Here is a 16477-nt window from a genome sequence, read left to right as displayed (position 1 = left end):
GCATCATGGATGTGCAGCCGACAAATCTGCAGCAACTGAGTGACGCTATTATGTCAATATGGACCAAAATCTCAGAGGAATATTTCCAGTACTTGTTTAATCTGTGCCATAAAGGATTAAGGCAGTTATGAAGACAAAAGAGGCTACAACCCGGTACTAGTAAAGTGTACACAGTAAAGTGGCCTGTGGATGGATGGATGGATGGATGGATGGATGGATGGATGGATGGATGGATGGATGGATGGATGGATAGATAGATAGATAGATAGATAGATAGATAGATAGATAGATAGATAGATAGATAGATAGATAGATAGATAGATAGATAGATAGATAGATAGATAGATAGATAGATTTATGATTTATCTATGCTTTAATGTGCATTCATGTGATTCGATGCATAGTAAAGTCCAGTCCAGAGATCTTTGCTTTAAAAGCACATGTCACTTCTGTGTTGAACATCCCATTGTCTTTTGCCGTCTTTAATTTTGCCATGTAAAAATATTGCTGTTAGTCAGACTCCAAGCCACAAGTGTGGAGCCACTCTAGTTTGCCAGGCTGAAGAAAGTAAAGCAAACACAGACACCTGTCTTCGATCTGCAAAAATCTGCTTTAGTGGAACATTTAATAGTATGTTCAAGGTCAGACCTGAGAGAGAAGGGAAAAAACTAAATCGCAAAAGCTGAATCAGTCTTCATCTTTATTAGGGTATTACTGACTTAGTATTTAATGCATTATAATTAATAAGCAAATGTTTGCAGTTGCTCCAAAGTAGTTTGTAAAGTAGGCTAATCACTTGTTTAACCTGTAAAAAAAATCTTGGTTGCCTTAAATTTTTAAGCAGAATCAAATTAACCTTATGAGTCCATTGAACTTAAAATTATGTTAAACTGACTTAAAACTGCTTGGTAACTTATAAAATTAAGTTAGAACATGATTAACTTTGTTTAATAAGTTACAATGAACTAAAAACTCATGACTAATTGATCATATGTTTTTACAGTGTACACAATACATGGAAGAGATCTAAATATTGATTTTTATTTATATATAATTTATATATTATACATATTTTATGCTTATAAATGTTTTTAAATGCTTGTAAAATTACATCGTGAACATGTTTCTGAAATATATTTAAACAATTCCCCATATCGTACACGCTTTATGTGACTTAATCTAGATATTTTATGCAAATGAAGCTACGCCTATTGACAAACCATCAAAGCATGAATACTTGATGATCCTTTTTTTCGCCTGAATGAGTTAAGTTAAATTCATGTATTTTGTATTGAAACATTTTCAGTGTAATATTTATATGTTTTGATTTTGGTGTCATGAATTTGGACTGTTTTCGAGCAATCCAATTACCGATCAATTAAAGCCCCATTTAAAGTTTTAGTTTTAAAACGGTCCACGCCCACACTTGCTTTTACCGTTTCTGAAAAAAGCTCTTCGTCCACACTATACTGCTAATAATGCATATCACCTGACCACACAATCACTCTGTATGCGAACGTCTGAGCTCCATGTCAGTGGTTTCTTTAAGCACACCTCCCCAGGTGAGAGCAGCACACGTCAGACAGTTCATTAAGGATCTACCGCTGGATCTCATCTTGTTAAACGTGATATTTAATTCATCTTGTGTCTATCTAACGACTCTTCGGTTTTTTGCATCTATTACTTGTTCTGGTTTTGGCTGAAAATAATGAAAATAAAAGGAGGCAGTTGTGTTATAGCCTCCGTTTTGTTATAAATATGCATACAGTGAAGATGACAGTCATATAAATATGTAGCTACACGATGACAACATTTTTGGTGTCTGTTTAGTAGTTCATATTAAAATGAAAATAGGCAGTTCCTTATACTGTATCATGCATTTGTTTTATTGTTAAGATAGTGAAACAACGTAGCAGGGTGATGTAAATGCCGTTATAAAGTAGCTTACACTGTTCCCTTTGAGGATTTACCCGATTAATTACATACTTAAAGTTATGCTTAAATTACTTTTCTAATTACTCTATCTGAAAAGTAACTTAATTACTCAATTAGTAATCCAACTTGAATAAATTAAATACATATAAATCTCAACTAAAGAAGAGACTAAAAAATGTGACTTAATTTATTAAACGTGAGCCAAATCTAGGACTTATAGGACAAATAAGCTTTGTTAAAAAATAATGTAATGCGTAAGAAAAGTTAAATATCATATGTATCAAAACAAAAACAGTTAATACCACCATATTTCATACAAAAACATATGTTAGCATTAGCTCATTTCTTACAAAATTCTTACTAACCTACTTTAGTTGAATTACTCTGCTTCTCTGAATTAATTTATCCAGAACTGTAGAATGTATTTATAGTATAGAGAAAGTACATTATAATTAACGGTAGTTAAAGTATGTAAACATGAAAAAGAATGCCTTGGAGATATACGTGGATTTAATTACAGTAACTTTAACTACAACCAACACTGGATACAGACGTCGAATGCATTATAAGGGTTAACACCTTTTTGTCATTCTCATCAACACGTGTGTTTATTGCTTTAAACGGCTTCATCTTCATCTTGATGTAGCTCTCATACTGATAAGTGATTCACACTCACCTTACAGCTGCGATGTTCATCGGGGAGGGGTTATTTAGTCTCCCGCATGTGCCGTCAGAATCACACTGAACTGAAGCTGCTGATCCGAGCGCGCGCTTCTGCTGCTGGAACAAACCACCGAGCTTTAAAAAATCTGCAATGCCTCATTAAAAAACAGACTCTTACGGAGAACTAGTTTTTTTACCATATGTTGGACATAGTTCGTCACTTTTTTCTTGAGACTGAACTAAAAATAACCAGGCGCTTGGATGGAATCTTTGGATACGAGGATGCACCATTTTCCTTCTGCGTTTATCTCAACCAATATTGTAATATTATATTCTTAAAACAGCAATTTATATACTTTATTCTGGTTAAACTAGAATACCCTTATATATACACAATTATTTAGCTAAATTTTTAACTTTTACATACGCAGATCTTCATGGAAATTATGTTTTAATGGATATTCGATGATGACGGTAAGCATTTGCATTTGTTATTCACTGACCTGAGTTGTTATGTCAAGTGACTGAGGTAAAGTTGGTTTTATATTCGCAAAATTCCGACTTTATCCTTGATATTATATTTTCAGAAAAGCATTTTGCCAATTCTAAACAGAGAAATAATATTAGCAGCCAAAGACTATCAAAGTACAACATTGTTCAGTCAATTAAATAGTGCTAATGATGTTTTGAAGTCATACCTGCATCCTGTTTCTGACTGGATATTCATAGTTACATGATAAACATTATAGAGAGAATGTTAAAAGTTGTCACTGAACGAACGTGTGAATATAAAACCAACTTTACCTCAATTTTCAAGTGTCACAGCAGGAACCAAGAGGAACTATGCAAATATTTATGTTTCCTGGATCAGTGATTTTTAATGCATCCATGTAATCAGCTAAATATGGCTCAGTATGACTCACTGTAGCATTATTAAAGAAATATGTTTACTTCAGGGATAATATTGAGAGGTCAAAGGCAGGGAAAAGAACCTTGAGGAATGTTTTTAATGATTTGTGGCTGTCAGGAGCCCCTGTCCGAACATGCCTGCTTCTCTCACATGTAAGATGTTTGGTGTGGCCCTAAATAGTTCTTGCCTTTAAATATTAAATGTTTGTGTGTGTAGATATACAGACAGACAGACAGACAGACAGACAGACAGATAGATAGATAGATAGATAGATAGATAGATAGATAGATAGATAGATAGATAGATAGATAGATAGATAGATAGATAGATAGATAGATAGATAGATAGACAGACAGACAGACAGACAGACAGATAGACAGATAGATAGATAGATAGATAGATAAAGGCAATATAAATATAACTTACAGATATAACTGTAATTTATGGTTTCTAATACAACAGAGCTTAAACAGAGAAAACTGAGATTGACATATTTCCTGTTGATACAGAAAGTTTGGGTGGGGCATACCTATATATAAAATAAGGAATATTTGTCAGTAGGCCAATAAAAATCTAACAACATGAGAACACAATAAGGTTTGGTGTTATTATGAAATTAGAAACGCTGAATGTAATTATAAAATTTGGAATTGGAATGTCTTTATTATCCCTGAAAGGCAATTAGGTTTACAGCAATAGCCGACAGTTAACAGCAACAGGTCACATTCAAACAACATAGAAGTAACCGTAAACAATAAATTAATCATAATCAAGTAAAATAAATAATATAAAAAACATACAACTTAACAGGCCCGGCTGATCGATGGAGCCAGGGAGGGCCTGGCCCCCCAAATCAGAAGCTTGGCCCACTCTGGCCCCACATTAGATAACGAAATTGTTTTTGCATGCGTTTCCACTTGCTTTAAATGGTAAGATCACATGACACTAATGAAATATGGATTAAAATATGTGTAATTGAATGAAATATTCAGTTTTCCTTTTGGAATTGTGGTAACAGCATTGATAGTTTACAGTTTAACAATTTAAAATTAAAATATTGGTGATTTTTTTTCTAAAGAAAAGCAAAATAAAATATCTTTATTGCAGAATGATACATGATGGAAAAATACACTGACTAATTTGGACATCAAAAAATCATGATTTTTGGTCATTTTTTTACAGAGAATATTGTATTGTTATGGCATGTAACATCTTGTGATCTATAAAAATGATGAACACATTTTATAAATAATCAAAAATGTAAGTTTTTTAAAGCTGAAAAAAGAATGGCTTTGGTCACTAAATGTACCTGCAACTATAGAATCACCCATATAGTTCATGGAGAGCAACATGTTTTTCTGGCTAAAATGCAGTTTTCTCACAAAACTTGGCAAATATCTCTCTTACACACATACTCAAGCAAACACTGAGATAAATATAGTCTACAGTACAAATAATAGCTGTAAAATAAAAGTTAGTTTGCTTTTATTAAAATGACAGAGTACATTTAAAACGATAAATACATTACTTTTAAAATTGTATATATATATATATATATATATATATATATATATATATATATATATATATATATATATATATATATATATATATATATATATACTTTCTTGACCCATCTGGAATGTCACTTGGCCCACCCTAAAGTTCCAAGCTGGAGCCAGGCCTGCAACTGCAACTTAAAGTTTGTTAAGTAACCCAACTGCAATTGGAACAAAGGTATGCAAATATCTGTTAAACCTTGCTCGTCTGAAATAAGTATACCTTTTGCCTGATAGCAAGAGGCAAAACTTTGAATAAGGTGGATGGTTTTCATCTGCTAAAATGGACATATCCCTCTTTATGACTCTCTCCTCATACACATGGACAATGCTGTTAAGATTTTTGTGCATAAAATCTTTTGAGATAGATGCACAATTTATGAAAGTCTGTTTTTACTTGTCACCCTCAAATTGCCATACCAGCATGTTAATGCAAAAGTTAAAAGATGTGTGATCCGATGTAAAGTACAATGTGGTCTTTTCACATGAGCAGCTCATCGTAACAGTGTTTTCAGTGTCTCACAGAGGCTCGGTTCAATGATCTGTGAACTGCATCTGCTCGGAGTTTGAGTTGCATTTGACCATTTGAAAACACAACATGCGACTGTGCCAAACATCTGCTCAATATGGTTTAAAAATCTGTAGTCAGTAAAAGATAAGCATCTTAAAAGAGAACATTTCCTTGCAGTTTTCTGCTAATATAATAATGAGAATGTTATTAATACATTCTAAAAATAAAAAGCGCTGGATTGTTTCAACTAAAACTAAAATTTTGGTAAAGTACTTACCCAGTGGTTGGTGTTTTCTGTAAAAGTAAAGCAAAAAAGCTCTAAAAAGCTGTGGTTTACTGTGAATTTACAACATGGACCCCCTTAACTGTTATAAATCCATTGTAAACCATGGCTACACGAGGCTTAGCTTTTATGAAACGGTTAAGGGTACATAGCAAAGTTACACAACAGTTTCTTTGGCGCAGTACTGATAGTGGGATGGTTGGCTATAGCAACAGTCACACCTGTTTGTAGAGTACAGCAGTTTTAAATGCTGCTTAACCAATCAGAACCAAGGACATACTTGTTTACTTGGTTAAACAGTATAAACTGTTTGTTTTGTAAGTTACAGTAGAATTATTAGCCCTCCTGTTTATTTAAATTGCCCAGTTTGTTCCCAAATGATGTTTAACAGAGCAAGGCAATTTTTATCACACTATAATATTTTCTTCTGGAAAAAGTCTCAATTCTTTTAGTCTGGCTGGAAGAAAACCATAATAATTATAAAATATAAAACTGCTATATTGTGCGACAGGGTGGCTCAGTGGTTAGGATAGTCGCCTCACAGCAAGAAGGTCACTGGTTCGAGTCCCGGCTGGGCCAGTTGGCATTTGTGTGTGGAGTTTGAATGTTCCCCCTGTGTTGGCGTGGGTTTCCTCCGGGTGCTTTGTTTTCCCCCACAAGTCCAAAGACATGCGGTATAGGTGCATTGAATAAACTAAATTGGCCGTAGTGTATGTTTGTGAATTGAGTGTGTATGGGTGTTTCCCAATACTGGATTTCGACTGGAAGGGCATCCGCTGTGTAAAATATATGCAGGAATAGTTGGCGGTTCATTCCCCTGTGGGGACCCCTGAAATAAAGACTAAGCCGAAGGAAAATGATTGAATGAAAACTGTTAAATTATATTAGCCCCCTTAAAAGTTTTTTGACTGGCTACAAAACAAACCACTGTTGTCCAATGATTTGCCTAATTAACCTAACTTTCCTAGTAACCTAAATAAGCCTTAAGCTGAATATGAGTATCTTGCAAAATGACTATTAAAACATTATGTACTGTATAATGGCAAAGACAAAAGAAAAACATGTTGGAAAAAATATTCACTCCATTAAAAAGCATTTGGAAAATATTTCAAACAGAATTACAATTTCACATAATCAATAAGTGATATGACAAGATTTAATAAATTACATTAATTTAAAGTGTCACTATACACAATTTTATGTTCTCTGTGAAGTTCAAACATTTGTTTCTACACCTATTTTTTTTCAGGGTAAACAGACATGAATGTAAAGGGATAGATCACCCCAAAATAAACATTTACTCACTATTTACTCAAGTGGTCCCAAACCTTTATGAGTTTCTTTTTTCGGCTGAACACAAAAGATGATATAATGAAACAAAGCTGAAAAACTGGAACCATTGACATCCATAGTACTTGTTTTTCCTGTAGAAGTCAGTGGTTACAGGTTTCCAGCTTTCTTCTAAATATCTTCAACAAAAAAAAGTCAAATGTGCTTGGAAAAAAATGAAGGGTGTGTAAATTATGACAGAAATGTCAGTTTTAGGTGAACTATCCCTTCTATCTACATCAACTGAAAGCCACACAAAATTTTAACTCTTGGAAATGACCTGTTCTCACATGTATAAAGTCAAATTTATTAGCCCTCTGGTGAATTTTTTATTTTATTTTTTTTCAATTATTTCCCAAATTATGTTTAACAGAGCAAGGAAATTTTTACAGTATGTCTTATAATATCTTTTCTTCTAGAGAGAGTCTTATTCGGCTAGAATAAAAGCTGTTTTAAATTTTTTAAGGTCAATATTATTAGACCCCTTAAGCTATATTTTTTTCGATTGTCTACAGAACAAACCATCTTTATGTTAATTACCTTAACTTGCCTAATTAACCTAGTTAAGCATTTAAATGTCACTTTAAGCTGAATAGTAGTGCCTTGAAAAATATACAGTAAAATATGATGTACTGTCATCATGGCAAAGATAAAATAATTCAGTTATTAGAAATGAGTTATTAAAACTATTATGCTTAGAAATGCGTTCTTCTTTCTATTAAACAGATGTCGGGATAATAAGAGGGCTGATAATTCTTCAACTGTATTTATTTTTCTTCTCTATCCACAGCTCTACCTGAAGATGGGAGCCCTGCAGCATATAAACACCCCTCACAGCTAGCCATGCATCACGCCAATTCATCAGGCGCTGCGCCGCTCAACCCATTTTCCAACTGCAGTCAATGGGAAGGACAGGCCGGCTCTCCATCACTCGCCGATCCCTCAAATGTCACCTCGAGCAGACCCATTCTGAGCGGCCCCATAGCTGCCATGCTCTCCATGACCCTGGGGATCCTGTCTAACATTGTGGCTCTTCTCATCCTGGCGAACGCGTATGCTCGCCTGCGCAGGCGATCCAAGGCCTTTCTCCTGTTTGCAGGCTCTCTGGTGGCCACAGACTTTGTGGGACATGTCATTCCTGGTGCAATAGTCATGAGGCTGTATCTTTCTGGAGGTGTCCCAGCTGAGGAATACAACAGGGCTGACCCACTATGCCAGTTCCTAGGAGGCAGCATGGTGTTTTTCGGACTATGTCCGCTCTTTCTTGGCTGTGCCATGGCAGCTGAGAGGTGTCTGGGCGTAACAAAACCACTTCTTCATGCTTCGCTTGTTACAACAACAAGGACTAAACTCTCTCTTTCTATCATCTGGCTGGCAGCTCTTTGTGTTGCCCTTCTGCCGTGTTTTCAGCTGGGTTCATATACCTACCAATACCCTGGAACCTGGTGTTTTATTAAAGTACTGGAGGACGCTGAGAAGGCAGATATGGCCTTTGTTATGTTGTTTTCAGGACTGGGGTTGACCTCCCTTGCTGTTGCTTTGGTTTGTAACACTATAAGTGGACTAACTTTGGTGCTAGCAAGGATAAGAAAGAAACCGTGTAACCGTCGGTCAGCCAGATCTCATGATATTGAGATGGTGGTGCAGCTCGTGGGCATCATGGTCACATCTTGTATCTGCTGGAGCCCTCTTTTGGTGAGTATGAGCGATTGCATGTCAAGCTTTAAAGAAATGCACAATCAATAAATACATTGATAATGTTAAGAAATGAAAAGTTGAGATCATGTGAAGGGGTTTATTTGTTCCTTACAGTGAAAGAAAAAGGTGACTTAACAGTTAAAATCAAAATTATTAGCCCTCCTGTGAAATTTAATATATTTTTAAAACAATACTCAAGTGTTTTCAAAGTGTTTTTCTGCGCATTTAAATCATAATAGTTTTAATAATAACTTAAGTTATTTTGCAAGATACTTGTATTCATGTTAAAGTGCAGTTTAAAGGCTTAAGTAGGTTAATTAGATAGGCAACTTAGGTTAATTAGGCAACTTATAGTAGTTTGTTTTGTAGCCAATCGGTCAGATTTTCAGCCCATCATTGAGTCTATTTATTTAGTTGTGTGTAAATGTATGTACATTTATATTTATTCAGTTTTTAAATTAATTTCAGTAATGATACTGACTAATATGAAAATGTTCATATGATTTACTTACAATAGTTTGTAAAGTAATAAAATAATTCTTTTAGTAGACATATGGTAGATATATTATATGAGAGACTTGCTTTGTTTAGCAAATTAACGGATACATTAGGATTTGGATTTAACAAACATTAAATAAACGTTAAAAATGTATTCATCTTTATTCAACATATTCAATTTTTAGTTACGATACACCCAAAATCATTCCGCAAAAATACGTAGATTTTTTACAATATTCTGCACAGAAATAGCAAAAAAATGTCCACAGATTCTGTCTGGCCCTACCCATCAGGAATAATAATAATAATTAATTTCATTTCATTTTCTTTTCGGCTTAGTAATGAACCGCCAAATTATCCAGCATATGTTTTTACGCCCTGGATACCCTTTCAGCTGCAACCCATCACTGGGAAATACCCATACACTCTTACATTCATACACATACACTACGGCCAATTTAGCTTACCTAATTCACCTATACCACGAGTCTTTGAACTGTGGTGGAAACCGGAGGCCCCGGAGGAAACCCACGCTAATACAAACTCCACACAGGAATGTCAACTGACCCAGGGGGGGCTTGAACCAGCGACCTTTTTGCTATGAGGTGATCGTGCTACCCTCTGCGCCACCGTGACGCCTAATATTAATAGCATTTAAAAAAAATCTTTTATTCCAGGCAGAAGAAAACAAGTCATATGAAAAAAACTGTGAAAATGTTCATGCTCTGTTAAACATCACTTTGTAAATAGTTGAAAAAGAATAAATAATAATTTTGCCTTCAACTGTATGTCTCTTAAATGGATAGTTTACCCAGAATTGAAAATTCTGTCATAATTTACTTATTCACTTGTCACAAACTTGAGTTTCTTTCTTCTGAACTTTTGAACACAAAATAATTTATTGTGAAAAATGTTGGAAACATGTAACCATTGACTTCCATGGTAGTTGTTTTTCCTACTGTTGAAGTCAGTGGTTTCTAACATTCTTCAAAATATATTTTGGAGACAACATAAAAAGAAAACATAAAGATCATCATAAAGATATGAAATCATTGCAGCTTTACTGTTTCATTCATTTTCCTTTGGCTAAGTCCCTTATTTATTAAGGGTTGCCACAGTGGAATGAACCACCAACTATTCTAGCGTATGTTTTTACGTGGTGAATGCCCTTCCAGCCACAACCCAAATATGGGTAACACCCATACAGACGCACACATACTACGGCCAATTTTTTTACCCAGTTCACCTAAAGCTAGGGCTAGACGGAATCTGCGGACATTTTTTGCTATTTTTGCGCAGAATTTTGTTAAAAATCTGCAGATTTATGCGGAATGATATTGGGGGTATCATAACTAAAACCTTAATATATGAACTAAAAAGTAATACTTTTTTTAACTTGTATTTAATGTTTACAATGCAAATCCAGTTAGATCCACTTTATTTGGTAAAAAAATCAAGTATTCTATATAATATCTACTAAAAGATAGAAAATATGACTTTACAAACTGTATTGTAAATAAATTATATGAATATTTTCATACTAGTCAACAATATTACTGAAATTAATTTAAAACTGAATAAATATAAATTTACACACATTTGCACAAGTAAATAAACAGAATCATTGATGGGCTGAAAATCTGCGGAAGTCTGTGCGGAAGATTCCGTGTGGGCATACCTACCTGTCTTTGGTTTGTGGGGAAACAGGAGCCACCTGGAGGAAACCCACTCCAACACGGGGAGATCAGGCAAACTCCACACAGAAATGCCAACTGGCCCAGTTGCTGTGAGGCAACAGTGCCAAGCATCAAATAAGTCATCAAATAAACAGGAATGAAGGACTACACATGCAAAGTCTGTCTATTTGATGACTAGTTTATTTTTATCTATTAGATTTTCACTGACAGCCTAAATATGGCCTAGTTTTAGCCAAGATGTCAATGTTTGGACATGTATTAGATGTCTTTTAAACACAAATTACTTTGTGAGATATATCTTTTTCTTATTTTTTTATTTAGGATGACATGGTGGCTCAATGGTTAGCACTGTCACCTCACAGCAAAAAGGACGCTGGGTCAAATCCCGGCTGAGTCACTTGGCATTTCTGTGTGAAGTTTGCATGTTCTCCCCGTGTTCGCGTGGGTTTTCTCTAGGTGATCCGGTTTCCCCCACAGTCCAAAAACATGTATTATAGGTGAATTGGATAAACTAAATTGGCCGTAGTGTTTGAGTTTTTGTGAATGCGAGAGTGTATGTGTGTTTCCCAGCGCTGGTTTGCGGCTGGAAGGGCATCCGCTTTGTGAAACATATGCCGAAATACTTGGCGGTTCATTCCGCTGTGGCAACCCCTGATAAAAAAGGGACTAAGCCAAAGGAAAATGGATGAATGAATGTAAAGTCAGCAATAATCTGACATGGACTCACTACTTATACAAAAAAATTGACTTACTTTAATTTAGTATACATTTACTCACTAATGAATACTACAAATGACAGAGAGTCAGTAAGTATATATTGTAATAGACTGGAATATATATTTACTGGACGTGAATATTTTGTGCTGCAGTCTTAATAATGTTTTGTTTTTGTCTCTTAAATCTAGATTGTTGGCCTAATTACAGTCAAGCAGTCATACGAGCACTCCATTGGAGACGACCTTGCCACCTACAAGACCCTGATGATAATGGGTGTGCGAATAGCATCCTGGAACCAGATCCTGGACCCATGGGTTTACATCCTTCTCCGTCGTTCTGTCCTCCAAAAGATTTACTTCATCACCAAACGTCAAACAGACTTGAAGGAAAGCACCCTCCGCTGCTGGGAGATCCACTCCTTTCCCAGCTCAGAGAAGAATCCTGTCAGTAGGGTCTGAGTGTAAGATTCTGCAACAAAATAACTGATCTACTAAGTGTGGATTAACACTTGTAGTTTGATTCTCTTGGCTCTTCTTGTCCAAACCCAAAAAGAAAATGATGAATTTAGTCTTATGTGAAAGTTAGTTCACTTAGCAATTATGCTGTAACTTTTCTACCCAGGCTCATTATTGATACGTACCCCTGTATACATTTCTGGAGAGTGCAAAATATGTCCCAGGTGGTGCAATTTTTTTGTAGTTTTTGTTTGCGCAATTCCACCAGATGCTGCTGTGTTTGCTTTTTCAGATCTCCCACATGTGCTGTTCTCGCATAAATCCACCAGAGGCCACTGTCGACTGACTGACTGACTGACTGACTGACCGACTCCCACACCTATCCATAAACTCAACCAATAGTGTTTTCAAAAACAATCCAGAATAAGAGAAGCTCTCACGACCGCCAGAATTTTTTTTACCACATTTTCAGATCTTACCACATTATCACCCTGTTATTTATTCATTTGGCGAATGAATCACCAAATTATCCAGCATATGTTTTACACAGCGGATGCCCTTCCAGCTGCAACCCATCACTGGGAAATATCCATACACACCCATTCACACACATACACTACGGACAATTTAGCCTACCCAATTCACCTATACCGCATGTCTTTGGACTTGTGGGGGAAACCGGAGCCCCCAGAGGAAACCCACGCAAACACAGGGAGAAAATGCAAACTCCACACAGAAACGCCAACTGACCCAGCCGAGGCTCGAACCAGCGACCTTCTTGCTGTGCGGCAAACGTGCTACCCACTGCGCCACTTATTTACTTGTTTATTTTGTTTTATTTTCTGGAATCATTCTTCACTGGACTCGAACCCTGTCGCCATGGTTAACTCTTTTCTGAATCTTACCTCCACTGGGCAAACTGGTTACAGCGGAAAAGCTGTCCAATCAGAGGTAAGCGGTCAAATGGAAGCGCGAAAACAAAAAGAAGCCATCAGTGCCGTCATACCGCCCTTTAGTGTTCATTTTAAAGACAAAATGCAGCTATATGTACGTAGCTCTGGCTACATAATTCGTGCTCTCCAGAAATGTATACAGGGGTACATTACTAACTAATCAAGCTCAAATAATGTACAGAGGAGTAAAAACAACTGCAGGAATTCCTACAAATACACAAATAAGGATCTGCTGCAAAGAGATGTGTTTCCAATGTCCATATTTAATTGTAAAACCCCTGATATACTTCAAACAAAGTTATTTTTTATTGTTTCTCCAGTGTATTCCTGTGGCTAGTCCTGTTTTTTTTATGTTCTCCTGTCTGACCAACTGATTGACAAATGACCATGGACCAATGGTACTGAAGCTCAAAGGTGTTCAGAAGCCAAAACTAATTTCCCCAAAAGTTTGGATTTTGTTTGAAATTATGTAATTTCAGCTTGTTCCTCCATTTAATTCTAATAGTTAACATCATTAATGATGAGAAAAACTATGTTCACACATGCTTTTTATGGCCGCATCTTATAACATCTAATGTTTTGGTTCATTTAGAGGTCTTAGGTCCATGTATCATTAATATTTAAAGGTGCAATAGGTGACTGTCTTCAGAAACTATTTTGTTTACTATTTTTGTAGGGTGTAACCCCAGTGTCCTGGCCAAATTCCCTCCACTGGCCCTTACTCATCAAGGCCTCCCAATAATCCCCACCCACCAAATTAGCTCTATCATTGTCTCTCCACTTTACCTATAGCTGATGTGTCGTGAGTGCACTGACACTGTTGTCCTGTGGCTGCCGTCACATCATCCAAGTGGATGCTGCACACTGGTGGTGGTGTGGAGAGACACTCCTCATAATTGTGAAGCGCTTTGGGTGTATGGCCATACACGGTTAATGCTTAATGTTTCTTCACATCTTAATAGCAATCGTTAAATTAAGCGGTCCAAATATATTTACATGTATTTTAATATTCTGTCTGCGTTGTTCAACTTGTTCACGCAGAAAGTATTACATCATCATTCAGAATCACAGGCTAACATGAACAACCTACCTTCTTGTTTTAAGTTTGGTATTGTAATTACTAACTGTACTATTATGTTTTTCTCTCTGGTGAATGTTATGTGATGTATTGTAGTGATGTTGTCTACTCTAGTGCACTTTCATGAATTCGGCATCCATAGCTTTGGATCGGTGGGACGTAGACATTCAGCGCTATCAGGCTAACGTTAGCATTTTCCAAAATCTCCTATTGCACCTTTAAATCAAACTGCATCAGAATTTATTGAGAAGTAGATTGAGATCAAATGTACAAACCAATCTGCTTCTTAAGTGTGACGTCACGCAAAGCAGCTTCCGGGTCCAAGCGCCATATCAAACTGTATTGAGAGACTCAACAAATGGTATAAACATTTGCAAAGCGATGCAATACTTTCGAAAATCATGATCGCAATATATATATATTCATGCCTATTATCAGATGGCCAAAAAGTGATAAATTTTTTATAAATGCTTAAAATACTGGTGTCTGTGATGCCAGAGACTAATGCGTATACCATGATTTTATATAAAATTGACTTTAATGTGTGATATGACTGCAAAAAAGTGGTCATAAATGAATATTTTCTCAATTAAAATGAGGAGCGGCTTGGACCTGGAAACAGTATTTCATATGTCACTGATATTCCACGACTTATCAAGTGGATAAATGGTTGATACACAAACAAAAAGTACACTGCACAGGAGATCTTTCATTTAATTAGAGAAGCCCTTAATTACAGCATGTGATGCACTCTCTCTGTCTGTGTTAAGAAAGCATAAAGTAAATTAGCACAACCACAAAGCATGAGATGGGCACTCCTCACTATAGAGCCCTAATAGTTTTGGCCAAAACAGAAATCAGCAATCATTTGCAGTCTTTGGCCAAGAGTATCTGGATGCAGAATTGCACTCAATAGACCTAGTGACGTCACTGTGAGGGGTAGGGTTAGGGTTATGTGTACACATTAAAAGCATTGCATGCTGTCTTACTTTGCATCTGCAGCCAGACCCTTCTCTCTGGCCATGATTACCTAGTAAAGTAACCTTAGGTCTGGCCAGGACTATGTTTTTATTTGTAGCCATTTGTTCCTATGATGAAATCATTGGGTACATAAACTGGCATGCCAGTGAAAAGTGGCACTAAACATAAATATAAGTGTTTGTTTCACTTACTTGCTTAAAGTTCACCCATCAGAGATTTTGTTCAGCACGATCTTCATCAAACATATGAACTCTGAGGTAAACTCATAGTTCAATGTGTATAGGAGGAAGACTGCGTTTTCCGCTGATGTTTATCTTGCATGTAAAGGTGCAAATTTCTTATGTGAACAATAATGTTCATATTATTGTATAATTTATTTCCTGTGTTTCCACTCCAATTTTCTGGAGCTTCTTATGTTGATACTTACATGGCAAAAGTATACATAATAAAACAAAACAAGTATGTGAATTTCATTTCTGGTATTTCTTTTTTTTCACAATTCATATCTAATATGCTTCATCAAACTGTAAGTTAAGCATTTTGAGGCTCGAGCTACAAATAAACCATGTGAATTGTGTGTAATGAATTAGTTATTTAAACCCTTTTTTAAAGTATGCAGTTTTTTTTTTTCATCAAAATTAAGCTACTCAAAACGTCATGCTTACTGAATAACTAGATGTTTATGATCAGCACCAAGCATAAACAAGCAAGTAATCCATAGATGCCCAAAGTAGGGCCCATGGGTCAAAGTTGGCCTATTGTAACCTTTGATTTGGCCCACCATCCCATCTGAGGGGGTTGGGACCAGGTTGGGAAGAACATCTTTAACACAGAGATTGTCATTTCTGATTTGATGTAACCTTTTTTGTTTGTTTTATTGCTGAGCTACAAAAAAGCAAACTGAAATGAAATGTTTCAGTTAAATGTTGTAAATGAATCTGATTTTTTAAAAATGTAAATAGCCTACTGTTACTCAACAAATAAAGAACTATGCATAGGTTATCAGCAAGCAAATCAGGGCAAAAACTAGTGTAATTCTGTTACAAATTAGATTTATTTTTTTATTGTAATAAGTTTATTATTAAATGTAAAAAAAAACTATTCGTTAATGTAAAGCAATGTTTTCTAGTAATTTCTAAACATTATTAAATAAACTAGGAAATTACCTATAGCAATTATATTCATCTTCGGCCCACTAGACTCAATCATG

The 16477-nt window shown here is 35.7% G+C and overlaps 1 protein-coding gene across 2 annotated transcripts; it reads left to right on the top strand.

Annotated features, from left to right (window-relative positions):
- Nucleotides 1-2669: 2669 nt before the first annotated feature.
- ptger1a (prostaglandin E receptor 1a (subtype EP1)) lies at nucleotides 2670-15693 on the top strand. Of its 2 annotated transcripts, XM_056459492.1 has the most exons (4): nucleotides 2670-2919; nucleotides 3030-3072; nucleotides 7981-8885; nucleotides 11989-15693. In XM_056459492.1, exons 3-4 carry the CDS (start codon nucleotides 8034-8036, stop codon nucleotides 12256-12258), a joined length of 1122 nt encoding a protein of 373 aa, XP_056315467.1. In that variant the 5' UTR covers nucleotides 2670-2919; nucleotides 3030-3072; nucleotides 7981-8033; the 3' UTR covers nucleotides 12259-15693. The 2 variants fall into 2 exon arrangements, with proteins under 2 accessions (XP_056315467.1, XP_056315466.1); XM_056459491.1 differs by having other exon boundaries at nucleotides 2670-3072.
- Nucleotides 15694-16477: the final 784 nt, after the last annotated feature.

This window comes from Danio aesculapii, chromosome 6 (genome assembly GCF_903798145.1).
Source record: "Danio aesculapii chromosome 6, fDanAes4.1, whole genome shotgun sequence".
Classification (NCBI taxonomy): Eukaryota; Metazoa; Chordata; class Actinopteri; order Cypriniformes; family Danionidae; genus Danio; species Danio aesculapii.
The sequence above is the reverse complement of the archived record's forward strand: the minus strand, read 5'-3'. Positions and strand labels throughout refer to the sequence as shown.